We start from the raw sequence: 25,440 nt of genomic DNA, 5'->3' as shown, positions 1-25,440 counted from the left end.
CCTGCACGTTTCCTTCGCTTCCGTTGCCATAAGCTTGAGCTTTCATTATCATGCTCTTCCCCCCAGCAGCGGCCTTCCCCTGTCTGCAGTAGTATCTTAGTTTGTCTCTTTCACACGATAAGAAATAGCTTTACAGACAATCAGGAGTCTGGCCCAAGCATTGCTCTGGGCAGGCATGGCTAGATTGTACTGTTACAGCTGTTGATGTAAGACTGGATCTTGGCGTACAGCTGACTCACGCCACTTTCTATGCAAGTCTGCAAGACGTGGCATTGTCCAGCTCGTGCCTACAGCTCCTGAGCATTCTCCTTTGGAGCAGCAGCTGTCTGTGGTCCCCTAAGCAGACACTGCAGCTTTCTGTGCACGGGCACACTGGCACCAGGCCGTGCTGGCAGTGCCTTGTCTCGACTGCTACTGGGAAGGCGTTTTCCCGGTGCAGCACAGCGCTCCTACACCTCTGCCACGGGGTAACTGGCAAGGACGTGAGCCCCGAGCTGGCCTCCCTCGGGGCAGCCCCCGCTGAGAAGAGCAAGGTCATGACCAGCCCTGCTCTCATCTCCCACCCGTCGCAGCTGTGTCAGTTCCCGTCCTCCTCGCAAACCCCCACCGCAAGAGCAGGATCTGAGTTCAGGAGTGTCCAGCCACCAAACTCACTTCCCAGTGAGTATCATCACTAATGCTCAGCAAAAGGAAGCTGTTCCCCACCTGACACCGTGGCCCGGGTAGTGGCAAGCTTTCCTCAGGCTTGATCAAGCACAGCAAAGGACACAGTCCTGAATTGGCTGGGACAGAGAGCGGCTGGAAGGGAGAGCAGGTCCCCCACGAGCAGGAAATCATTCAGCTTCGTGTATCAGTCCTTCCCTTTGTTGGAGTGCAGTTGTTACGGGCCCACTTTTGAACATCGGAGTTTCTCTGGCTAATACAGATGTAAACTCCCTTGGGATCAGCAGAGCTACCCCCCCGCCAGTGTTTCCTCTGCTTGCCTTTTCTGCCAGGGCGGATCCTGGAGCTGTTGCAATCTCGGCTGCAGGGACTAAAGGGCGCTGTGGAGCCACAGCGTGGAAAAGCATGACAGGTAATTCGGGAATTTTTTCCCTTCTTCCAAGAAATGGCATGAGAAGTTTGCTCCAGATGCTGATAATAAACAGAGAAATAGAAGAAAAGAAACCTCTCTCCTAGGGAGGTTTCTCTATCATGAGCACACATGGCGGGGTCCCAGAGAGGGGCCTTTTGCAGCTGCCTCCATGGGCACTAGCTGCCCGTCCCCATCCTTCCTGGTGGGGATAACCGCCGGGCCAAGCCTGCCTGCTCCTCAGCTGGAGGAAGCTGAGAGGAAGGGTAGGTGTGCAGGTCTAGGCGAGCTTTCTACAGAGAGTCAGCTCCACAGCTGAGCTCTGTACCAAGCGAGATTTACGGCAAACTTTGCCATGGAAGGTGTTGTAGCATGGATGGGTTTTAGCATGGGGTTCTGCTGCCATGCAGGTTGGTCAGGAGGAAGGTGCTCTCTTGCCTGATGTCTCCTGGTGTTGCGGCAGCAGGAAGGCTTCCATCAGGGCAGGGAAAGGCTGCAAAGCCTGCACACTCTGCTCCCATGTGCGGGAAAGGCCCGTGAGACGAGAGTGGACGTTACCATGGCTCTGCTGGGCACCAGCTCCCAAAGGCATGGCAAGATCCAGGCAGGGGAGATGGCATCTCTTAGGTGTGCCCCGGCAGAGAACACCGCTGATGCTTATAGCTGGGTATGGGGTAAATGCTGCAGGAGCTGGAGGAAATACTGCACGCACACACGTACAGTCTGGCAGGAAGAAAGTACCTGTACCTTCTTATCTATTTTAAACCATCCCAGACTGAGAGAGGATGTTTACTAACCGAGTTAACTGGCAGGCTGCACAGCCTGTACGGCTTTGAAGTCAGTGGGGCGAGCCTGCAGCCGGCTTCCCGCTAAGGAGCGCGGCGCCGAGGCAGGAGGGCCGGGACGGGGCTGCCCGGACAGCCAAGCCCGCGGCAGCGAAGCAGCTTGACCCCACACTGATGCAGCCCCTGCCTGCGCCCGGAGCAGACACGGAGGTCGGTGCCCAGAGGCTGAGACAGCGCTGACCGCCGGGCCCCAGTCCTGCAACACAGCCCGCAGCTGAACAGCAGCTCTGGCCCCGCAGCCTGGGGGGCTCGGCACAGCCCCAGCAAAGCCCTGCTAGTTCCTGTAAGCAGCGAGGTGACACAAGTGTGTCCCTGTTCCTGGCGCGAGGTGCACCCAGAAACCGTGGATAAACACCACAAAAAGCAGCTCATCCCCCCCGCCCCACTGTGCTGGCTGCGTCTGACTGCACCCGAGGGCGAAAGGCGACGATGACCGGGAGGGCCTGGCACTGCCTGTCCCAGTGATTTGCCCATGCCTTGCTGGTGATGGCAGGAGCAGTGCCCCAGGACAGACAGACACCCTTCCTCCAATACCAACAGCAGAACCCGCCGCAGTCCCTGTGTGCAGGAGCCAATCCCCCATCCCACCTCACCAGCCAGTGAGACATCCAAACTCACCAGCTAAACACACCTTCAGCTTTAATAAAATACCTCGTGTTTACAGACACCCCCATATGTATATGTGTATATAGCTATGCATTATACATACACGCACACACACATATGCATACGTGTACCCCATGCTGCTTCACACAGCAGTGAATACTGAACACCTTGGGGTTGAGGGGACTCCCGCAAGCCGGTGCTTTATCTCCAAATCACAGTGTCTGCCCGTTCCTGTAACAGAGCTGCTGTGCCAGCAGACCCTGAGCACCCATGGGTGAGCACCCTGCTCCTGGTGGTGCCATCCCCCGTCCTGCAGCATGGAGGCGGCACGTTCCCATGAGCTGCAGGGGAGCACAGAGCCTTCCCCCCTGCAGCTGCCAGGTCCTGGGCTGGTGACCCCCACCCGTGGGTGCGGGAAGGGCAGCAGGAGCCCTGGGAGCACGGGGCTAGCCACAGACTGCCCAAGCCTGCAGCACAAGTGGCACTGTGGGTCTGTGCCACGGGAGCCATCCGGCAGCCCAGCCTGTGCAGTCTGCTCCCGGTGTGGAGTCAGGCCACGCGGATTTAGTGGGGAGCAAACAGTGGCTGGGGTGCACCCACAGTCCAGTGACTGCTCCCACGCCCAGAGCTGGGGTGGCCATTACCTGCAGGGACACCCCTAGACAGCCTTCTTGTTCTGCGTGGCCAGGAGCTGGGAGACGCAGTAAGGGACGAGGCCGACAGTGGCCAGCGGCACAGCCGCGCTCTTGCAGAAGGAGAGGATGTAGAAGAGCAGCTGCATGTGGGAGGGCGGCTTGAAGGCATCGAAGAGGTGTAGGACGAGGAGAGAGGCGCCGACACAGCCCAGGCGTAAGGGCAGTGGCCAGCCCTGCTTCCTCCGGCAGCTGTCCAGGTACATGTGGGAGTTGAGGGCCAGCCCCAGCCCGAAGAGGATGCCCAGGTTACGGAGGAGGCTGGCGAAGGGAGTGGTGTCGATGTGGACCCACTCAGGATGAGCACACCACTTCTGCGCCTTCTCCAGCGTCCAGAGCAGGTCCACGCCGAGCACCCGCAGCAGCAGGTAGAATCCCAGGGCAAAGCTGAAGAGGAAGAAGGTGACGCCCACGTACCGGCGGAGGCTGGCATGGTAGATGCAGCGGACGTGCTGGAAGGTCTTGGCCACGGCCATCCCTGACGGTAACGAAGCGGGAGAGGAGACAGAGCTGATGAGGAAACAATTGCCTACCTCGGGGTGGTGGAGCTGAGCAGAGCCCACAGCCCTGGGTGCTCCGGCAGAGGACCTGTGCCATGGGGACTGTCCCGCCAGCCACCGCTGTGCCCTGTTGCTCACAGATGGACGATTCTGCTCCCTCGCCCAGCGACAGCCCTTTCACAGCCCAAGCGTGCCCTGCCTGTGCCTTCAGGCCACGTTCACTGTCCCTCAGAGCCCAGCAGTGTCTGGAAATGCTCCACCTGCCCGACTGGGACATGTGCCTCAGACGGGATAGGGACAAAGGCACGTCCTGGAGTTGCTGAGGGCAGTAACTGCAGAGCCACAGACACAGCTCTGCATCACCACCCCACACGTGTCCCTCAAGCTGTGCACTCTTTCTGGCCGGTGCTGCAGATGGGGACTGGGGGTCCGATGCACTCACCTGATATGACCCCTGCGATGACTTGATGGGGGAAGTGGGCGGCAATGAAGACTCGAGACAGACAGACGCAGACCTGAACTGCCCAGAACCCCGTCCAAAGCACGGTCCACAGCACCCTGCGAGGGGCAAGCGGCCACGTGGGTGCCAGGGCCGGCTCCTGCTGCCCAGGGCACCGCCACCGCGTACCCCGAGCAGTACCGGGCACCCGCTGAGCCTGTCCTCGTGCACACCCCACCTGGGGCGCCTGGGCCCGGCCGTCTGCCCCAGCTTGTGCCTTGATGGGCCCGGCTGCACCCACCCAGCACGGGTGGTTTTGGCATGCAGCTTACCAGTATTTGAGTGTCCTCGACTGCTTCTTCCCCATGGCAGTGGAGAGGAAGGCTGTCACCATGACGTAGTACACGCCTGCTGCCCCCATGGCGTGGCCGGAGGGGCTCCCTGGGCGAGAAGAGAGCCCCAGGTCAGACCCCCCTTCAGAACGGGCTGCGCCCTCATGTCCACAGGGCTCCTGGGCAGCACCCCAGGCTCCGGGGGCTGCGGCACTGGGTGGCACAGCACCCAGCACGTGCCCCGCAGTGGGGACCCCACAGCCCGCACCCAGCGCCGTCCCTGGGCACAGGCGGGGCTGGAGTGGGGAGCAGCACGGCAGGGACAGCGTGGCAGGGACAGAATGGTAGCACGGCTCTGGCTCCGCAGCCCATCGCCGGATAAGACTGGGCAGAGGGCACTGACCATCCTCCACGGCTTGCGCTGAGCAGGACGGGGATGCCTGCAGCCCTTCCCTGGCTCCCGTGGGAAGCTGCAGGCAAAGTACAGACGGAGCTGCTCCAGAGCCGGGCAAGCTCCTTCCCCATGGAGCGGCTGCCTGCATTTGGGGCCAGGGGGCAGAGCATGGCCCCGGCACGGGCCAAGGCTGTGGCTGAGCACGGGCAGGGGTTTGTGCTGAACTGCCACGTCTGCGCCAAGGGTCAAGGTCTGCCCTGCGCAGGGGCTGCCCTGCCTCCACCCGCTGCCGGCACGGCCGGTGTCCGGGAGCACGGCGGGGGCCGGTGCTGCAGCTCGGCGATAACGGCCCCCTCTCAAGAGCTATCTACGGCTGTGTGCCACCAGCGTGCTGCCAGACACGGCACCAGCCAGGCCAGCACGCCCTCCCTGCGGGGACCGAGACCCGGAGTGGGGAGCTGTGTGTGCAGGTCCCCCTGGGCCCACACCCCTGTCCCTGCCGGGGCTGGGGACCCTACCAGGGCCGGTCTCACAGGTGAGTGGGAACTGCTGGATCTCTGGTGCAGAGGTATTGCTGTAATAGTCTGTCTCGTGGACCCACCAGTACGGTCTCTCCCCAAAGAGGATCCTGAAAAGAAAGGAGAACGGGGGCTGTAGGGGTCCTGGGCACCAGAGCAGGTGGGCACAGCTGCAGCTTCAGCTCTGGCCTGGGAGCTGGAAGAGACAAAGGACCTATGAATGGTCCAGGGCATCTCAACAGACACAGCACCCGGCTGGTCACTTGGTCCTGACTGTATGTGTTCCCATCCCTGGCCCCTGAAAGGGAAGAGCAAGAACTTCCTGGGAGCAACTCAACATGCTGAGAAAGACAAGCGGTGTCTTCATCCTCTAAGTCTTTTTCAGGTCAAGAGCGACTGTCTCATGGTAGCATCGGAGGCAGAGGCCAGCCCTCCCTGTCCCACAAGCAGGCAGCATGGGCACCCCAGGAGGTTCAAGCTGCAGGGCAGATGCAGAGCCGGGGTGGCCAGCACACCCCCCGAGCACACTGCCGGGTCCTGCCGCAGGGCTGTGGGTGCAGCCCATGCACGTGGGCTGTGCCAGGCCACCCCCGTGGTGAGGGGCTCTGTGCAGCCCCCCCCCAAAACTGCAGCTGCCACTAACGGCAAAGAGGTCTGTTTGCAGGAGGCTCTGTCTCTCTGCCGGTCCTCTGGGAAGGGGTTAGAGCTGTTGCTGCACAGCTTGGGAAGGAGCAGCCCTCACCACTGCTAAGCAGGGGGCCGAGCTCTGGTCTTGATTTCACACCAGTGTATTCAAGGCTGAGAGTGCACATCTGGCCTGCATTAGTCCAGCTGTGCTGACACGCCCGGAGGGAGCCGTGGCACAGGGCCACTCACCATTTGAAGATGAGGTTGAGCCAGTCACCGATCACGGCCACCCAGATGAGCCTGATGCCCACTGACTTGCTGAAGTGGAACCAGATAGGGAAGAGGACAAAGAAAGCGTTCCTGAGATCAGCAGCGAAGGAGATGAAGAGGAACCAGTCCTGGGAGCCTTGGAAGTTCTCCTGCAGCCAGTGCGTTGCCCAGATGCCTGTGTCGTGCAGGAGGTTCATGGTGGCCTCCATCCTCCTCCACAGCTGCTGCCCCTCGGCGCACTGAGGTAACACCAGGGTTTTATACTCTGCAGGCTCTTGTTTGCTGCGGGCAGGTCGCTCGTCCCAGCACTGATCTTTGGACCCAAAACCACTTTTGCCAAAGGTGCATCAGCGGGGGGGTGTAACAAACATGTTTGGAACAACTTACGTAAAAGGGAAAAACAGGCTTTGAGGGCTCCCAGCAGAGCGTGGGGTGCTCCAGCACCAGCACCTTAACCCTTCCCGGCACCGTCCCCTCCCCGCAGCGCGCAGGCAGCTGTCTTGCTCAGGGGGATCCTGCAGCCCCTGCTCCTCCTGCTGCCCAGAGCAACAGTCCAGCTGCTCCCACTGAACCCCAGCTTTGCTCTGTTATCAGGGAGGAGAGTCAAGCATCCACACTCTGTGTGACCAACGCTGCAGAGCCGCTGCAGCCCCGAGCTGTGACATTTCTCCCGTCCCTCTGCCATCACCCCAAGCACCACCAGATCATCGCAGGGATTCCCAGAAACGTGGGCAGGGTCGTGTGCAGCATGGGGGGGGGGGGGGGGGGGGGGGGGCAGGCTGTCGACCACCCCCACATCTGCTGAAACCTCCAGCTGATGAAAAAACACCTTGCTGTCATGGCATCCAGCCGGCGGATTTAACCAGGATGCTGCATAATGGGAAACCTCCCAAGCCATTACTGGACCTCCCCGCAGCCTCAGACAGCAAACCTTGGGAAGCTCGTGGCTGCCAGAGATGCTTTTCTGATCCCTGGTGTGGGTTAAAGGACCTTTGCGAATGAGGTCCCCAGTGAGGGAAGGCATTCCTCCCAGCACAGCTCCCCTGGGTTAAACCCCTCCTGCACAAAACTGTCCCGTCAGGCCCCAGCTGTGGGGACAGAGCCGAACACACCCCTTGTCCGACCGGTGCCACGTCCCTGTCCATGGCCCTTCCCTGTCCCGGTCACTCTGTGCCATCACTGGCAGCAGTGCCGGCACCACAGCTTCATCGTCCTGTTCCTCCCCATGAGGTAACATTGACTAACACAGACAGCTATTTCCAGGAGCCCCAGGACACGGGGTCAGCCTGGCAGGAGAAACCTCCTTCCCCAGCTCTGGCTGGCCATCATGGGGGTGCCCAGGCAGGGCCCCATGCAGCAAAACAGGCAGCTGCCCATTCTTGGGGGAACAGGCAACGAGGCGTTAATGATTAGCAGCCAGTGAAAACGCATCACTTATCTCCCTCCTCGAGAAAGTTCAGGTCAAGATCCTTGAACCGCTACCCGTGTGCCGCAGCACAGAGCAGGCAGAGGTCTTGCCCAGCGCTGAGTCCTGCCCGCCAGCAGCAGGCTCTGCACAGCGGGGACCGTGGGCACCATCCTGCCCCCTCGCCTGCCTGTGGCCTGGGGAGCTGAGGGGTCTAACAGGCAAAACCACAGCAAACCTTCCTCCCTGGGGTGCTGGCACAGCCCGCTCTCAGAGCTGCCAGGTCGAGGAAGAGGGATTGTATTTGCAAACGCCTGCGCTGTGAAGGCAGTTGGACGATTAGAGATCTGCTGAGATCCACCTCGCAAGGCTGGGGCTGCCTGGGCAGATCTGCAGTTGCAGACCAGCAACGCGCCTGCTCTGTGGGCAGCTTGTCCTCGGCCCCACGGGGCTCCCGTCGGGCAGCAGCCGGGATCCCTCCCGGCGTCCTCGTGTCACACCAGGGCTGACGCTCCTGGGTGAAGGGAAATGAGGGCACAGCCAAAGCCTGACCCTGTGCTCAGCACCCTTGGCCCAGCCTGGCCTGATCCAACTCCATCCCTGGGGCCGGACCGCGACCAGAGCAGCTTCGCCAAACCAGGGAGCGGGGCCGGGGGAGCCCTGGGGTGGCCGGGGCTGCGTACGGTGGGGAGGCAGCACCAGGGGCTCACACTGGTCCTGCTGAGCAGCAATTTCACAGCTGCCATCAGTGAACTGGAAATGCATGTGAAGAAGAGGAAAGTCAAGCGCCCGGGGGAGAAGTGGTACAAACACTGCAGGATCAGCCCTGGCCACAGGGCTGCTCCTCCCTGTCCCTTCCAGCCCGGCCTCGCTCACAGGAGATGGACCCAGGAGCCCCAGTCCCTGGACTGAGCACCCGACCTACAAAGAAACCCCAGCAAAGCAGAAGTTTGTGCAGAAATGGAATTACTCTTGCAAAACAAATTCCCCAACGACTCATGCTAGGGTCCTCAACCAAGAACGGCGTTGGCCTGTGTGAAGGAATGCAACAGACTTGGCTTCTACGTCAAAAATATTTAGAAACAGCGATAAATTCTCCCTGAGAGATTTCACAGCAGAAAATGGGGGCAAAAGTTGTTGGGGGATGGGGACTAGCATGTTCCAGTTCCCTTGGAAAGAGTCACTGCAGGAGAACTGGGGCTGCAGAGCGGAGAGGCCAGGAAGAGGGACGGGAGCAGCCACCTCCTCCCTCCTGGCACAGGAGTGTGCATGAAGCGCTGGCAACGGAGCGGCAGGGTCCAGCAGCCCCTGTGCAGCAGCCAGGCTGCACGTGCCACAGGGCAGGACCCCCAGAGCTCGCACGGCAGAGGATCCCAGTGCTTCCAGTAAATCCCCGGCTTTGTAGCTGCTGCACGGAGCCCGAGCAGGCTGGGGTGGTGGAGGCTGCTGACCTGGGCACTGCGGGGCTTTGCATCCTGGCCAGTTTGGCTGCTGGGAGGGCTACGCCAGGCTCCAGCTTGGACCCTGCCCCGGGCAGCCGCTCTGGTAACACCACCAGCCAGGGATGCGCATCGCAAACTGCCCAGGGGAGGAACGGGGCCAGGCCTGGGGGTGCTTTATTTCCGCGCTGGGGTCCGTGCGCACAAAGCCCGGGATCAGCTGTGTGCCTGCGGAGGTGGTGGCTGGCTCCAGGACACCGCGTCCCTGCGATTCCCAAGGCACCGGACACGGCTACGGGAGCTGCAGCACACGCAGGTGCTGCAAGGTGACGTGCTGCATGCGGTGCCAGTGTTTCATCCAGAAGGTCCCCAGCCTGCTGCGAGGTGCGGGGCCGGGCAGCGAGCTGGGTCACCGCCAGCGTGGGAGCGTGTCCGGTCTCACCTGCGTCAGCAGGCGGGCAGAGTCCGGGCAGCGCTCGCAAACACGCGGGCACACAGCGGCAAGCAGGGAGCCGGCCGGCAGCGACCTTCCCCTCGTGGGGAGCATCCCACCGGCTTCCCCCAAGCCCCGGGATGTGCCTCTGGGGCACAGACCCGCTGTCACTTCAAGGCAGCCAGGGACCACTGCAGCCTCGCACTGAGCCATGCCCCCGAGCTGCCCACTCCTGCCCAACATCCCTTTCCCGGCACCGCAGTGAGCCGACTGGCTCGCAGGGGCACGTGCCGCTGCTGTTAGGGCTTCCTGAGCCCGCCGCAGCACAGCCCTGGGTAGACACAGCTCCCGCGATGAGGGGTCAGAGGGGATGGGTGCCCACCATGTCCCCAGGGACACACTGGCCAGCGCTTGGCATCTGCAGCCACGTGCCAGGGCCGGGCTGTGAGGCTGGAGCTGAACTGTCCTCACCAAACCCCTGTGTCCCCAGCACAGCCGGGCACGGCCGGGGTGGGCTCCGGAGGCTGCGGGATCCCGCAGCCCGGGGCTGTGCATGCAGCTGGGGGAGCGGGAGCAAGGGTCCCTGCGCCGGGCAGCAGCCAAGGCCAGAACCGATTAATGCGGCTCGGTACAGCTGTTACACATTAACTGCCTTGTTTGTCCCATATTCCCCGTCAGGAGCCTCCTGCCAGCACCCGGAGTCCAAGAGCATGGCCGGGGCACGCTCGCACAGCCAGTCTGGGCGCTGTACTGGCCTCATGGCCCTTGGACCCCTGCGAGCACCACAGGGCTGAGCCAGGACCGCCTGTTACAGGGCACCAGCGCCCACAGCACCAACAGTGCCAGGGCTCTGGCCAGGAGCCACAGCAGCATCCATGAGCTACACAGCAGTTTAGTCAGAAAAAGCACCCGAGTGCCTGTTTATTGGAGAAGGGTGCAGATGGGGCAGCTCGGCCCAGGGAGTGCCCGTCCCTCCGCCTTCCAGCGTGCTGCTCCTGCGGGCTCCCGGTGCAGCCCAGTGCACTGTTTCTGTCCCTGTCCCCAGGGCTTGGCACCCAGAGCTCAGTGTCGCTTGGGCCCCAGCAGCCCTGGGGCTGCAGTGGCTGTGGGATCGGGGTGGGTGTTTCAGGCACGCTGGAGCTGTTGGCTCCCCGCAGCCCAATGCCCCCAGGGCAGCGGCTGGGCCACGGTGGCCACCACGCCACCCACTCCCACCACCCTGAGCAAAACCTCAGCTCCAAGGGGAGCTGCAGCTTTGTGCAGTGCCCAGCCCTGGCCAGCACCATTGCCCTGTGTGCACCGACCTACCTTGGGGAGGCAGCAGGGGCCCCCATCCCAGGGGAGGAGAGCAGCCGTGGGCACCCCACAGCACTTTGGGTGGCGTCCTGGATGGAGTCTCCAAAAAAATCACTCCTAGGGGCTGTTTTTCAGAGGCTTTGAGTCCACCTTTGGCAGCGCTGCGGTGCCAAAATGAGAGCCGAGCTCCTCTGAGAGCCCGACCCTGAGCACGCGACATCCCAGGCGCGGGGGAGAAGGTCCTGGTGCGGCAGCAGAGCCCCTCCAAGGGTGCACCCGCCAGCCGGGCACGGGGGCAGCGGCGGCCCCGGCCCCAGCCCCCTCAGAGCCCGCCGGGCGACGGTGCCAGGCTGAGGTTGAGGAAGCCCCCATAGCGGAAGGGGGGCAGGTGGGGGGCACAGGCAGCGTCGGCGGGCAGGCAGGCGAGGGGGTTGGCCCTGCACGCCCCGGCATCCCGATCGCTGCTGAAGTAGACGCTGTCAGGAGAGTCCACTGAGGGATCCTCATCAAAGTAGTTGTAGGGCCTCAGGAAAAAGCCGACGCCGTTCCCCACGGTCACTGTGTTGGGGACGTCTTCGGCATGGGGGACATGCAGGAACCCCACAGAGATCCAAGCGACCAGATCCTGGGCAGGAGGGGAGCCGGGTGCCCCATCAGGCTGAGCCGGACACTTTCAGCCCAGCAGCCGCCCCGTTTGGCTGTGGGACGGGTGAAGCCTCTGGCTAGGCAGGAGCTGGGGCTGCGCCCGCAATGCTCAGCTCCCCTCCTCCCGGGAGACCCAGCTCACCTCGTTAGTGATGGTCTCATTGTCGATGAAGTCAGCGAAGGCGACGGTGGGTGTCCAGGGGTCGTTCTGGTTGTAGACGCTGGTGCTGGTGGGCTCCTCCTCCTTGCGCCGGGTGACGGCCAGCTGGTACCTGCCAGCAAGGGGAGCAGAGGGGCTCGTCTGCGCTGGCGCGGGGCAGGGCGGCCACAGCATCGCTGCCTGGGGATGCACGGGCAAACTGGGGCTGGGTGCGTCCCTGGTACGTGCTGCGGGACCCGGTCTGTCCTGGGCTGGGGGAGGAAAGGGCTGCCGGGGGCAGGCAGCAGCCCCGGCACCTTGGGGCTCGCAGGGGATCATTCACTGCCCACAGCTGCTCCAGCACAGCTGGGAAACACAAATGCATCCCCATGCAGACACTGCTGCTCACCGCCCGACGCCCTCACTTCAGCTACAGCCTCCCCAGAACGTGAGCCATTAAATTTCACCCTGGCAGTGACCCGGTTCTGTGTTCATCCCAAGCATTTTCCAAGAGATATCCTGTCGTCACTTGAAGATGCCAAGAGCTGGGGATGCCAGTGCTTCCCCTGGGAGTACAGCCTAGTCTCCCTCACAGGGAAAAACACATGTAATTGCTCTAAATTAATCTTATCTGGGGTCAGATTCCTGCCTGTGAACTAGTATGAACAGATGTTATTGAGAAACTTTTCAAGGGATTTTTCAGAGCACAAAAATATGCATGTTGCTGTTTAACCCTTCCCTGCATCCTGGTACAGGCTTGCCGGGAGGCAGGAGCAGCCGGGGATGCAGTGGCAGGCTGGGACCCACACACGCCCCAGCCCTGGCACCTACCTGCCCCAGCTGATGGACCTCTCCATGGGGCTGGTGGTGGGCAGGTGCTTCCCGGCGAAGCTGGTGATCTGGATCCGGTAGCTGCGCGGATGCCCCCACTTGTTGGAATTGGGACTGACGAAGGAGAGGTAGCGGGGCATGGGGTCGTTGAGCGGGAACGCCGCCTCATCCTCACTCTCCAGCCTTTCCCTGCGGAGGTACGGCCGCTCGATGGTGTTTGGCATGTTCCAGGGTTCAGTCACAAGCCTGTACTCCATGTCCTGGGTCTCCAGGGAGTTCAGCTGCCCTGTGAAGCAGAAGGGAAAACCCTCTCGAGCTCCGCGCTCCTGGCAGAGCCGCAGACCACAGTGAACTGCAGCCACGCACAAGGGCACCCAAACCTACCGTCAACATCCAGGTCCACCTTGTAGTGGATGTGGTGGAGGTGCATCGTCCCCAGCGTGTGGGGCCCAACTCTGTTGCCATAGTCAGTGCCTCGGCCGTGGAGGAAGGAGGAGCTGATGTAGCCGGTGGCATGCACCCGGACTTCCACGGCCCCGCTGCTGTGGAACATGAAGTCCCAGATGTAGTCGTAGTTGATGAGAGTGGAGACAGCACGGATGACCAGCGTGCGTTTCCGCAGCCCGCCGTAGTACGAGGAATGCGAGTCAGAGAAGTGGCGCCGCAGAGGGAGGGCAGCGTCATGCTCAAAAATGCAGAGCGAATTTTGGTTGGTTTTGGGGGTGTCTGACTCCACCAGGTAATGCCGGTCCACATAGGTGGCCGTGTAGGGGCAGTCGAGGCCCCGGACAAGCTCGTAGGCAAACCTGCCGATGCCGAAGCTGCCATCGAGGTAGCGGGTCACTGTGCCCGCGGGGCAGTTGGAGCCGTACAGGGCTAAAGCCTCCTGGAGACTCAGCTCGTAGACAATCCTCTCTCCACGGTACCTGATGTCAAAGAGGCGTGGGCCGGAGTTGGGGTTCATGCCAAAGGCGATGCTCCAGCCCTGGAAGGTGACGCGGTTGTCCCTGACGCTGTAGCGGGGACCCTGGGGCTCGTACTGCAGCGGGCCCAGGGAGCTGGGCGGGCGCCGAGGTCTCATCGAGCCCAGCACTGTGTCAGCCAGGGGCTTCTTGATCTGGACGACCTCCAGCAAGTTGGTCATAAACTTATTCTCCAGATCCCCCATGCTGGCAAAGAACTGGCCGTTGTAGAAGACTTGGCGCAGCTGCCAGTGGGAGACATGGAGCTCCTTATGCTCCACCAGCACCTCCAGCCCCACCGGCGAGAGGTAGTAGCCGGTGCCGGCCACGCTGTGGAAGAGGACGAACCAGGTCATGCGGTCGCCAGACTTGAAGCCCCGCGGGGCCGTCGTGAGGATGGCCAGGTCGGTCCCGTCGGACTCGCAGCACGCACAGAGGAAGCGTGGTGCCTTTCTCAGCTCCCGCTGGATGAGGGTGTTGATATCCAGGTACTCCTTACCGGTAACAGGCCTGCGGTGGTACGGCACCTTCCCGCCGTACTTCCGCACCGTGACATCCCGGTGATACACCGGCGCCGGCAGCGGACCCACCACGTACTCGGTGACGTTGGGGTCTGGCTGGTTCCCAAAGTACAGCACAGCCAGCGCCTCCCGGGGGGGGCGAGGCCCCCCCCCCGTCCAGGAACCGCAGCACCTCTGCCTTGGCGGGGACCTGCAGGTCGACGGAGGCGATGCAGTTGTCCGAGGGTTCGGCACGCGAGGCGTCGACCAGCTGCACCCCGAGGTTTCCCTGCAGGTACCGCACCACTTGCACCATCTCTTCGCCTGTCAGGTCGGCAAAGACCAGGCTCTGGCCAGCATCGGTGTCCTCCTGCTCCCGGGGCTGGTGCTGGCAGGTGCTGGGAGCCCTTCCTCTGGTCAGCAACACACAGACTAAGGCAAATATCGTGGCTAAAGCCAGAACGAGGAGGACGAGAACAGTTTTCATGTTCATGTCTGTGCAGGCTCTAAGAGCTCCTGCAGTCTGGCAGGGCGGGTTCCCAGCTGCAGAATCCTCCCAGCAACCCACCAACAGAAGGGGCTGGGTTTGGATGGGTTTATTTTTTTCTTTCATTTTTTCAACAGGGAACAGCCCAGAGGAGGTTGTAGGGGGATGTTCTCAGAAATGCCCAGGATTTACTGGGAACCATAAAAGGCAGCTTTGCTCTGCTTCCCCCAGTGGGTCATAAATTTTAAGTAAACTTAATGCTACTGCGTTCCCCTCTTGTCCCACATGCTGCCATGCAGACCTTGGAGAGAACAGGTATGGTCACTTGGGAGAAATACATGCATCTCCCAGCACCTCCTTTTCTTAACCCCACAGATGCAGACAGCAGCGGCTGCAAGGACAATGCTCCTCAGTGCAGAGCAGCACCAAGCGCAGCACCATGGCCCCATCCATCCCTGCCACGACCCCGCCATCACCAGCAACGCCTCTGCACCCTGCTCAGAGACACCGCAGCATCACACGCTGCTGCCACTGACCCCACGCGTGGGAAGGCACCGGTCCTGCAGCCAGGAGGGAGGGAGGGGACAGCAGCTCATCATCCCCCAAAGGTGGGTCCCAGTGCTGGGCTCTGTCCTGGCACAGACGGGGCTGCGAGGAGGGGGACGAGGGCTCCAGAGCCCACCCAGCATCCTGGCAAACGGGCAGCCCTGCCACTCCCACACCTTGGTCGAGCCTGGAGCAGGGCTCTCGTGGGAACCCGGCCAGCGTCAGGCTGCAAGGGGCTGAGCTGGCCCACGCGCTGCCCATGGGGCTGAGCTTTGGCTCTTTCGTGCAGAGACACCCATGGGGATGGTGCTGGGACGGCCAGACCCATCCCTGCAGCCGTCCCCTCCGCTCCCCTCACACCCAGTGGCGAGTGCCCGAGCGGGTCCTGGTTGTCCCCAGCGCCACCCCAAGCCCCTGCAGAGCTCGGTGCCAGCGCCCTGGGACTCCCCCCGCCTGTCCCTTCTGCTGGACTGTCTCCGTGTCTGGGCGGGTGCCCACAGCCTGGCTGATGGGCTGGTTTGTGGGTGCAGGGAACATGTCGGAGACATGGCATCACCCCCCCAGCAGACACTGCTGTAAGTCATAAGAACGAGACACTTGAGAGCCCACTGGACCAGAATCATTTTCATTTTTTTTAACCTGAGATAGGCACTACACAGCACTTGCTTCTACAGCAGAGGAACAGAACTTTCTCCTCACTTCCCTCCTGTGACAGACTCAAATTCAGCAATTAACAGAGATAATGTAGACTCCCATCTGGCATCATGCCAGGAAGATTATGCTTCCCTTTTAAAGAGCACTATTTAAAAGCAGTGATAAAAAGCGAAGTCATTGCACAATGGAAATTGAGACAACTTCACTAAAAAACTGAAAACTGAGACAGAACAGTCAACCTGGTATCTCTGATTGTGTCTCCTAACACTGTCCTGTAGCATTAAAGCCTGCTCGTATTTTGGAAACCATCATAGGTGAATGGAGGGAAGTTTGGCAAACAAGAGGCAGTTTTGGGCAGGCATGCAATCGGGTTGATTTCACAGGCCATGAAGTCCTGCTCACTGGTGAAAAATACGCCATCGTGTGAGAATATGGAGGGGTCCAGGTCATAGTAGTTGTAGGGTCTCAGGAGAAAGCCAACCGAGTTTCCCACTGTCACAGTGTTGGGAATATCCTCAGAGTGCGGGATATGAAGGAAACCAGTGGTTATCCAGGCAACCAGGTCCTAGGCAGGGAAGAGCCACAAGACCACAGTTATTTCAGAAGCCTGCAGCGGCAGTGACCAAAATCTGCACAGGGGCCATGGAAAATGACAGGAGAGCAGGAGGGGACCTCCACAGACACCAGCCCAGCCGCATTCCCACATGCCGAGCTCCCCCCTCCTGGGAAAGATCCCCTCCCTTCCCCAAAGACCTGCCCACAGCCATGGCCACAGATATCCAACCAGCAGCAGGGCCCTTGCCCTGAGCCTCGCGGTCAATCTCGTGCCTTGTAGAGATTTTCCTGACATTTTGCCAGCATTTCTCCATAGGGAGAAACGAGCTCCTGCTCTGCACTCTGATCTACATGCTCTGACCAAAGCACCAAGCAGATACACAGAAAGGGGATGCTCAAACCCACTTTCCCCATTCCCCAGAGCTGCTGCTCTCCCAGCTGAGCCCCCCGCCCCATGGGCAATGCCAGGGTCACTCAGCCCCTGGGGCAGCTCTGGGGCTCCTGCCACAGCTGGGTAGTACAGCTCCAGCCCAGGGGACCCCAGCCCACCTCGTTGGTGATGGTCTCATTGTTGATGAAGCTGGCGAAGGTGACAGTGGGTGTCCAGGGGTCGTTCTGGTTGTAGATGCTGGTGCTGGTGGGCTCCTCCTCCTTGCGCCGGGTGACGGCCAGCTGGTACCTGAGGACAAGAAGAAAGATGGGAGCACCCCCCTGGGTCAGGGCAGAGCTAAAACCCAGCTCCCCAGGGTCTGCAGAGCTCAAGCCTGCTCCTGCAGAGTAACCCCAGTCCCGGAAAGTGTTTTCCCTGTGCCTCCCCATCAAGGAACATCCAGGTGATGCCTCCCCAGCGGACAGGGCTGGGGGTGTCTCTGAGAACCTGCTGTCCCCCAGTCAGAGCAGCCTGACCTTGCCCAGCTGATGGCCTTCTCCATGGAGCTGGCTTCGGGGACATGGTCCCCTGCAAAACTGGTGATCTGGATCCTGTAACCACGCTGGTGGCCCCACTTGTTTTTGCTGTTGGCTGCGAAGTAGATGTATCTGGGCATCTTCGACTGGAGCCGGAAGGCAGCCTGGTCCTCCGTGTCCAGGACCTTCTTGGCGAGTCGCGGCCGCTCTATCTGCTGCTCTGGGCTCCAGGGAGCCCGCGCCATCTCAAACACCATGTCGTGGGCCACCAGGGAGTTTTTCACCCCTGCAAAGCAAGAGCAGAGACACTGAGGGGCATCCCTACAGTCCCCTGCTCCCCATGGACATCACTGCAGCCAGAGCTCACTCTCCCCGTCATCCCTTCCTGCACACCGGGCTCTGAGCACTGGCTTCTGCTTAGGAGAGCAGTTTACTGCTCTGCAGCTCCACACACTGCGACTGTACATCGTGTACATTTATCTATGGCTGTGTGACTGCAGGTTTATCTGCCCCAGGCAAGACCAAGCTGTGGCAGACACCACCATCCATGGGGACCCTCGCCCTCTGCAAGGGACAATAGGGGAGCTTCATCCCAGTGCAGAACAACAGCTTTGCTTTCTGGTGCAAACACAGTCTAATTAACTCAAGCTCCTGATGGCCCAGGCACCGTGCTTATGATCATCAGCATGCGTCTTGCGAGCTGGAAAGCACTAGGAAGAGCCCAGGCTCTGAGCACATTTGCACATCACAAAACTGGAGCAGCGCTGTGCAGTTCAGGTCTTCCCACCAAGAAGAGTCACGAGCCAGAGGCTCAGATCAACAGCAGGGGCACAAGAGCAAATAAATCCAGGGACAAGGCAAAGAGCTGGCTGAGAGCGCTCGATGGCCAGCATCAGCATTGCTCTGGCAGAGGGGCCAGGGCTCAGCACCCATTGCCTGGGCCAGCCAGTGCTTGGAGCACAAAGTCCTCCCATGCTCTGCTCCCCTCATCATCCCACCCCACATGCAGAAAAAAAAAATCTGTATAAGGCCCACAAATGTCAAGTATTGAGAGTCTATCAGTACTAAGGAAGGGCACAAAGGAGAGAAGACCCAGACCTACCTCCCACGTCCAAGTCCACTTTATAGTTGATGGAATGGGTGCGTATTGTACCCAGTGTGTGCTCCCAAACCCTGTTGCCGTATCTCAGACCATCCCCGTGGAGGAAGGATGAGGTCACGTACCCCGTGGCCTGGACCTTGCCTTCGATGGCCCCGTTCTGGTAGAAGATGAAGTCCCACACGTAGTCGTAGTTGCCCACAGTCGCGATGGACCGAACAACCAGAGCAGAGTTGACCAGCCCACCGTAGTAGAGCGACTGCAGGTTGGAGTAGTGGCGCCTCAGAGGGGAGCCCAGGTTCTGCTCAAAGATGCAGAGGGAAGCCTTTCTTTTCCTGGGACTCAGGGTCTCAGACAGAGAGTGTGTGTCGACGTACGTGGCTGAGTACGGGCAGTCGACCCCCCGCACCAAGGGGGAGGTGTAGCGCCCGATCCCAAAGCTCCCATCCATGTACCTCGTCGACATCCCTCCAGGGCAGTTGGAGCCGTACACCGACAACGCCTCTTGGATGCTGATTTCATAGGCAACCCTCTCCCCCTTGTGTCGGATGTCGAACAGGCGCAGGCCCGTCTGCACGCTCATCCCAAAGGCAAAGCTCCAGGCCTGGAAGAGGACGTGGTTGTTCCTGACGCTGTAGCGGGGACCCTGGGGCTCGTACTGCAAAGGGAGCAGCGCAGCCGAGGGTGCTCGGGGCTTCATGGATGAGAAGTCCCCGTCCCGCGGCGCTTTCCTCACTTTCTCCACGCTGATACGACCCTGGACGTAGGCGCTCTCCAGCTGAACCATGTCCTTGTAGTACTGGCCGTTGTAGAAGACCCTGCTCACCGCCCACTGGGAGACGTCCAGGCTGCTGTGGTCCACCAGCACCTCCAGCCCCACCGGGTGCACAAAGAACCCACTCACGTTCTGAAATACAATGAACCAGGACTTACGGTCTCCAGATTGGAATCCGTGAGGGGCTGCGGTCTGAAACGCCACATTGGTACCGTCGTACTCAAAGACTTCTTTCAGGAAGGTCGGGGCTGCAGCAAATGCCACCGTCTCCAGGAATGCTCCCACCTGCTCGTACTCGCTGCCCAGCATCGGCCTGCGGTGGTACGGCACCTTCCCGCCGTACTTCCGCACCGTGACATCCCGGTGATACACCGGCGCCGGCAGCGGACCCACCACGTACTCGGTGACGTTGGGGTCTGGCTGGTTCCCAAAGTACAGCACAGCCAGCGCCTCCCGGGGGGGGCGAGGCCCCCCCCCGTCCAGGAACCGCAGCACCTCTGCCTTGGCGGGGACCTGCAGGTCGACGGAGGCGATGCAGTTGTCCGAGGGTTCGGCACGCGAGGCGTCGACCAGCTGCACCCCGAGGTTTCCCTGCAGGTACCGCACCACTTGCACCATCTCTTCGCCTGTCAGGTCGGCAAAGACCAGGCTCTGGCTCGTGGTTCCCATCTTCTCCACGATGTGGGGCTGGGAATCACAGCTGGGCGATCGCCTGCCCCTGCTCAGTAGCATGCAGGAGAGGATGAAGATTATCACCGCAGCCCCAAACAGGAGAAGGTAGGAAAGTTTGGGGTTCATCTCTCCAAGCGCAGAGGCACTGTGCAGGGTTTGGCTGCAGCATCCAGAATGCGTCCCTCACCTGCAGACCAGGCTCTTTATTCATTTCCCGACTGTGGGCGTAAAGGCGTCGCTTGCGAGGTGGGGAGCGAGCCTGGAGCTTGCAGGGGACTCGGAGAGGAGATCACAGGTCCCAGCCAGTTCAGCCTGTTTCCTCCCCACCCCAGACACACTGAGGAAGCCAGCTGGGAGCCGGCATCTGAGTCACTCCCCAAGCTACTGCTGCCTGTCTCTGCTGCAGGGTGACACCACAAAGAGCCCTGGCCTCCGTCTGCCCAAGGGGCTTTTGCTTCTCCCAGCATCTCCCAGGACACCCCGTCCTGTCTCGTGGGAGCACAGTGATGCCACAGGAGCAGGCTCAGCCGGCCCGGTCCTTCTGCACCCCGGTGCCTGGGGACCAGCCCCGCTCCCCTGAAGGGCTGGGCTGGGCTGGCACTCCAGGAGAGCCCAAGACCTGCCGGTTCCCCCGCACCTCCACATGCCAGTTCTCCCTGTCGCCATTCTCTGTTGCCTCCAAGTCCCTCCCAACCTTGAGGGAAGCAACCTGGCAGCTCCAGCCTGGATTCAGCTGTGGGCAGACTAGCTGAGACAGGAGGACGGTCCCTGCCGAGAACAGGCAGCGCTTGCTGAACCTCTGGCAGCAACTGCAAACGACAGGCAGTCCCTGGAGCAGCTGCACCAGGAAGAGCAGAAGCTGCAGGATGGCGAACAGGACACATCTGTCCCCATTCAGCCATCCCAACCCCACTCCCGCAGATACAATCCTCGGAGCAGAGCTGTCACGGACAGAAATGGCTACTGTCAGGAAACTTTGTACTCCTGACTGCACGACGGACCTTCCCCGGCGAGGGGAGCAGCGAGCCAGGGCACCGGGGCCACCCCAGCGCGGTGCGAGGCAGCTGCTCGTGCACCTCCGGCCCCACGCGCCTGGCCCCGCACGGGGCGGCAGCGGCACACCGCCCGCTGAGGATGCCTTTCTGGAGATGGTGGTCTACTTCACACCCTTGTGGTGGGGACAGTTTGAGGCACAGGCAGGAGGGGCTGGGCAGGGGTTGAAACCACTACAGCACTGGATCAATTTATCACTCTTGCTATCATGTTAATTTAGGAACTTGCGTTCTCATTCTCACTTCCAGCCAGGGAATAATCGCCCTTTCTCCCTGCAGGTGCTACACCAGCCTCAGATCAGGATCCAAGAAACCTGTGTGGGAGATGACCCATTTTTGCTGTGCTGCGGTTTTCCCTTCCCTGCGCTCAGAAGGTGGGAGTCCCGCCGGGCACGGCTTGAGCAGCCCGCATGGCCCCAAGCCCTGCTGCTCAGGACAGGGCTCCCCTCCCTCGCTAAGGGGAACAAGTCTGGGATTTTACACAACTCTGCTCAAGAGCATTTTGCAGCAGCCAGGGCTCAGCTTCTGTAAACAGAGCAGGGAAACTGAGGGGTACAGCAGCTACAGAAAAGGACCTTGCTACCATGCAGGAACTGTAATTTAGCACGTTTCTGAGCCTCACTTGCAGGAAGGAAACCAGTACCAGCCCTGGTTTTGACAGTAATGACAGCAGCAGCAGCTTTCAGGGTCACACAAACCTCTGCATCGCAGGCAGGTACAAGAGAGGACACATGCCAGGACTGAACGCTTGCATTGGAGTCAGCTGCAGCTTGGCACCCGTTAGTTCTCCAACTGCTCCCCACAATCCAGGAGACAGCATGGGTTACAGGAGCTGCGCTCCTCCCCGGGCTGGTACAGATGCAGTCCGCTGCCTACCAGCAATCTCTTTGGTTCCGTGCAGATGTAAAACATTTTTTTCCCCTACGTTTTACAGGAGCGGGTTTCAATAACAGACACCTAATGCTTTCAGTCTGTGCTCCAGCATCACCACCGCCCTTGCACCTCCCTGGGCTGCAGTTACTGGAATGGCCTTTCAGGGGAAGCAAAGCTGTCGGTTCAGGCTGAGCATCCGTGCTCCTCCCAGGGTGGATGCCAGCGCTCCCCTGCTCAGCCTGCCAGACGGTGCAGCAAAGGGCTGCTCCTGGACTCAAATAACCCTCAGCAGGGATCCACCGCCAAAAACCGTGACTCTGTGCAAGAGTAGGGGAATTCACTGGCTCAGAGCAGTGGCTTTGCAGCCCAAGACTCAGGATCTAACTTACAAGTGTTTCCTCAAAAGAGAAGCAGGGATAGAGCTGTGCAAGCTCAGCCCTGCAGAGCACCAGCCCAGCTGCCCTGCTTTACGCTGGGCAGACAAAATACAGAAAGGACCTTCCCAGTTACAAGAAGCTTCATGACCAGCACCAGGAGCAGCAAGAGCAGGCTCACGCCTTCAGCCCTGCAGACAGGGCTGTCCCTCCCGTCTGCGGGGCCATGCCTATAGCAACACGCACTCTGCCAGACATGAGGCCTCAAGGAAACACAAACATTTTTCAGCTGCTACCTCTCATACTTTCCCTGGGCTGAACACGGAGCTCCCAGACAATTCCCACTGCCTTCAACTACATGGCCTTGAAGACTGCTTTATACACAGAAAAATAATTTTGAAGTGAAAGAAGGGGTTAGGAGAGCGAGAAAGCCGAATTCCGATGTCAGTTATCAGGGACTCTACGGACTGGGAGGCAATCTTGCCAAAGCTCTGGGGTTTACCTGTATAAGGGCAGATATGAAAGGAAGACCCAGACCTACCTCCCACGTCCAAGTCCACTTTATAGTTGATGGAATGAGTGTGTATCATGCCCAGTGTGTGCTCCCAAACCCTGTTGCCGTATCTCAGACCATCCCCGTGGAGGAAGGATGAGGTCACGTACCCCGTGGCCTGGACCTTGCCTTCGATGGCCCCGTTCTGGTAGAAGATGAAGTCCCACACGTAGTCGTAGTTGCCCACAGTCGCGATGGACCGAACAACCAGAGCAGAGTTGACCAGCCCACCGTAGTAGAGCGACTGCAGGTTGGAGTAGTGGCGCCTCAGAGGGGAGCCCAGGTTCTGCTCAAAGATGCAGAGGGAAGCCTTTCTTTTCCTGGGACTCAGGGTCTCAGACAGAGAGTGTGTGTCGACGTACGTGGCTGAGTACGGGCAGTCGACCCCCCGCACCAAGGGGGAGGTGTAGCGCCCGATCCCAAAGCTCCCATCCATGTACCTCGTCGACATCCCTCCAGGGCAGTTGGAGCCGTACACCGACAACGCCTCTTGGATGCTGATTTCATAGGCAACCCTCTCCCCCTTGTGTCGGATGTCGAACAGGCGCAGGCCCGTCTGCACGCTCATCCCAAAGGCAAAGCTCCAGGCCTGGAAGAGGACGTGGTTGTTCCTGACGCTGTAGCGGGGACCCTGGGGCTCGTACTGCAAAGGGAGCAGCGCAGCCGAGGGTGCTCGGGGCTTCATGGATGAGAAGTCCCCGTCCCGCGGCGCTTTCCTCACTTTCTCCACGCTGATACGACCCTGGACGTAGGCGCTCTCCAGCTGAACCATGTCCTTGTAGTACTGGCCGTTGTAGAAGACCCTGCTCACCGCCCACTGGGAGACGTCCAGGCTGCTGTGGTCCACCAGCACCTCCAGCCCCACCGGGTGCACAAAGAACCCACTCACGTTCTGAAACAAAGCGAACCAGGTGATCCGATCTCCAGACTGGAATCCACGGGGAGCGGCTGCCAGGGGTGCTAGACTGGCCCCGTCATACTCCATTACTTGACGCATGAAAGATGGAGCGGTGGCAAACACTTGGCCTTTTAAAAACCCCGCAATCTGTTTGTATTCAACAGCCAGCATCGGCCTGCGGTGGTACGGCACCTTCCCGCCGTACTTCCGCACCGTGACATCCCGGTGATACACCGGCGCCGGCAGCGGACCCACCACGTACTCGGTGACGTTGGGGTCTGGCTGGTTCCCAAAGTACAGCACAGCCAGCGCCTCCCGGGGGGGGCGAGGCCCCCCCCCGTCCAGGAACCGCAGCACCTCTGCCTTGGCGGGGACCTGCAGGTCGACGGAGGCGATGCAGTTGTCCGAGGGTTCGGCACGCGAGGCGTCGACCAGCTGCACCCCGAGGTTTCCCTGCAGGTACCGCACCACTTGCACCATCTCTTCGCCTGTCAGGTCGGCAAAGACCAGGCTCTGGCCAGCATCGGTGTCCTCCTGCTCCCGGGGCTGGTGCTGGCAGGTGCTGGGGGCCCTTCCTCTGGTCAGCAACACACAGACTAAGGCAAATATCGTGGCTAAAGCCAGAACGAGGAGGACGAGAACAGTTTTCATGTGCATACCTGCTGCTGGTCCCAAGGCACTCACAGCAGCTTTCAGAGCAAGGTTTCTAGCTGCTGCCTCCGTCAGTTTACGCTGCACTGGAAGGGTTAGCACAGAAAGCACAAAAGACTGGGAGAGGCTAGGGGAGGAGATCTGAAGTTCGTGGCGACCAGAAAGGGCAGATCTCCTCTCTGAGCTGCAGCCTTCTCTGTCCTCCTTCACGAGCAGTGCTGTGGAAGAACTAGTGGAGATGCAGGGTCAGTGACTCAGACAAGTTTCACATAATTCTGTTACTTTTTCAGTCCAACCTAGCTTCCTGAGGCTGCCTGTAAAAATGAAGATCTTTTAGTCAGCCTGAGGTGGCTGGGACTACTGTGAGGCTCTGACAAGCTGGGAATTGTTGCCATACTGTAGAATTTCACTTCTTTGCAACTCACCAAATTTCCTTGTTTACCAGGCTGCTTCCTTGTAAACACTCTCCCTGGCAGCAAGATTCCAAACCTGGAGTTACTTTTTATTTTTTTAAATCTTCCACATGGAAGACTTTGCTGAAAACACATCCATCTGTGTAGTAGTATAAAAAATTTGTCAGGCATGGAGAGATGTAGTTCAAGTTGAGATTCAGGACCCAATGGGCTGTGAACAACTACCTCTTGGTTTGCACCTCTGAACAGCTGTGAACTAATTAATCCCCCCGCATTCCACCGAAAAGGTCACACGGCTTTTGTTTCTGCCTCTGATTCAAAGATAAACTGGGGTGCAGCTTCTGAGAAGTTCCAAGGACAAAACCACCCCAACCCGCAGCATCTGAGCAGGCAGCCGAGGGCAGCGCCTGCCATCGCTGTGCTGCCAGGCTACCGCTGCCCAGGCTGAGCAGCCACCTCCAGGGTTTCTACCACAGGTTGAGACAACTCCTCTCTGCCGTTGCCACCGAAGGTCACTCTGCTGGTGTCACAGCACTGTTGAAAGGCCTTGGCAGAAGGAGGTGGCCAGCCAACAGGACGTGGTGCTCCGTCCTGCCACGGGGCAGATGCTTGGCATAGACAAGATGCACCGCCTGAGCCACCAGCCCTGCCTGTCCCGGAGCTGGTGCCGAGAAGCACAAGGCATCCAAGAGAACCACAGCTGGAGTGTCAACCCAGCATTTCCACTCCTGCTGCCAGCCTCACCTCACCTCACCCTGGCCTTCCCTTCCTCCTCCCGTCAAGGTTTCCTGGTGGGAGGCAGCCCCCCCGCAGCCTCAGCACTGCCTCCAGTTCCTCCTCTGCAGCAGGTCTTGCCCTGGCCTCAGCTCCTCTGCGGTCCTCCAGCCGTGCCCACCAGGCACCACACTGGCAGGCAGGAGGCCACGCTGCCGCAGGACGCTCTCCCTTATCCTCACCACACTGGCAGCCTCAGCCTCTCCGGCCCAG

The 25,440-nt window shown here is 60.3% G+C and overlaps 2 protein-coding genes and 1 pseudogene across 6 annotated transcripts; all 3 read right to left on the bottom strand.

Moving 5' to 3' along the window:
- Positions 1-2,764: 2,764 nt before the first annotated feature.
- G6PC1 (glucose-6-phosphatase catalytic subunit 1) lies at positions 2,765-6,606 on the bottom strand. Its single transcript, XM_032985978.2, has 5 exons — positions 6,275-6,606; positions 5,399-5,508; positions 4,487-4,595; positions 4,158-4,273; positions 2,765-3,693 (listed from the first exon to the last, which is right to left on the bottom strand). The coding sequence occupies exons 1-5, from the start codon at positions 6,502-6,504 to the stop codon at positions 3,182-3,184; spliced, it is 1,077 nt and encodes a 358-aa protein (XP_032841869.2). The 5' UTR covers positions 6,505-6,606; the 3' UTR covers positions 2,765-3,181.
- Positions 6,607-10,463: 3,857 nt separating this feature from the next.
- LOC122152387 lies at positions 10,464-14,482 on the bottom strand (annotated as a pseudogene).
- Positions 14,483-15,587: 1,105 nt separating this feature from the next.
- On the bottom strand, positions 15,588-24,157 carry LOC116959951 (membrane primary amine oxidase-like). Of its 5 annotated transcripts, none has more exons than XM_042787453.1 (5): positions 23,565-24,157; positions 18,196-19,280; positions 17,094-17,379; positions 16,737-16,866; positions 15,588-16,197 (listed from the first exon to the last, which is right to left on the bottom strand). In XM_042787453.1, exons 1-5 carry the CDS (start codon positions 24,044-24,046, stop codon positions 15,913-15,915), a joined length of 2,268 nt encoding a protein of 755 aa, XP_042643387.1. In that variant the 5' UTR covers positions 24,047-24,157; the 3' UTR covers positions 15,588-15,912. The 5 variants fall into 5 exon arrangements, with proteins under 5 accessions (XP_042643387.1, XP_042643386.1, XP_042643388.1 ...); XM_042787452.1 differs by having other exon boundaries at positions 18,196-19,297; positions 23,582-24,063; XM_042787454.1 differs by lacking the exons at positions 18,196-19,280; positions 23,565-24,157 and adding an exon at positions 22,480-23,528.
- Positions 24,158-25,440: the final 1,283 nt, after the last annotated feature.

This window comes from Tyto alba, unplaced genomic scaffold (assembly GCF_018691265.1).
Source record: "Tyto alba isolate M040663 unplaced genomic scaffold, T.alba_DEE_v4.0 Super-Scaffold_12, whole genome shotgun sequence".
Lineage (NCBI taxonomy): Eukaryota > Metazoa > Chordata > Aves > Strigiformes > Tytonidae > Tyto > Tyto alba.
This window is presented reverse-complemented; position numbering and strand designations above follow the sequence as displayed.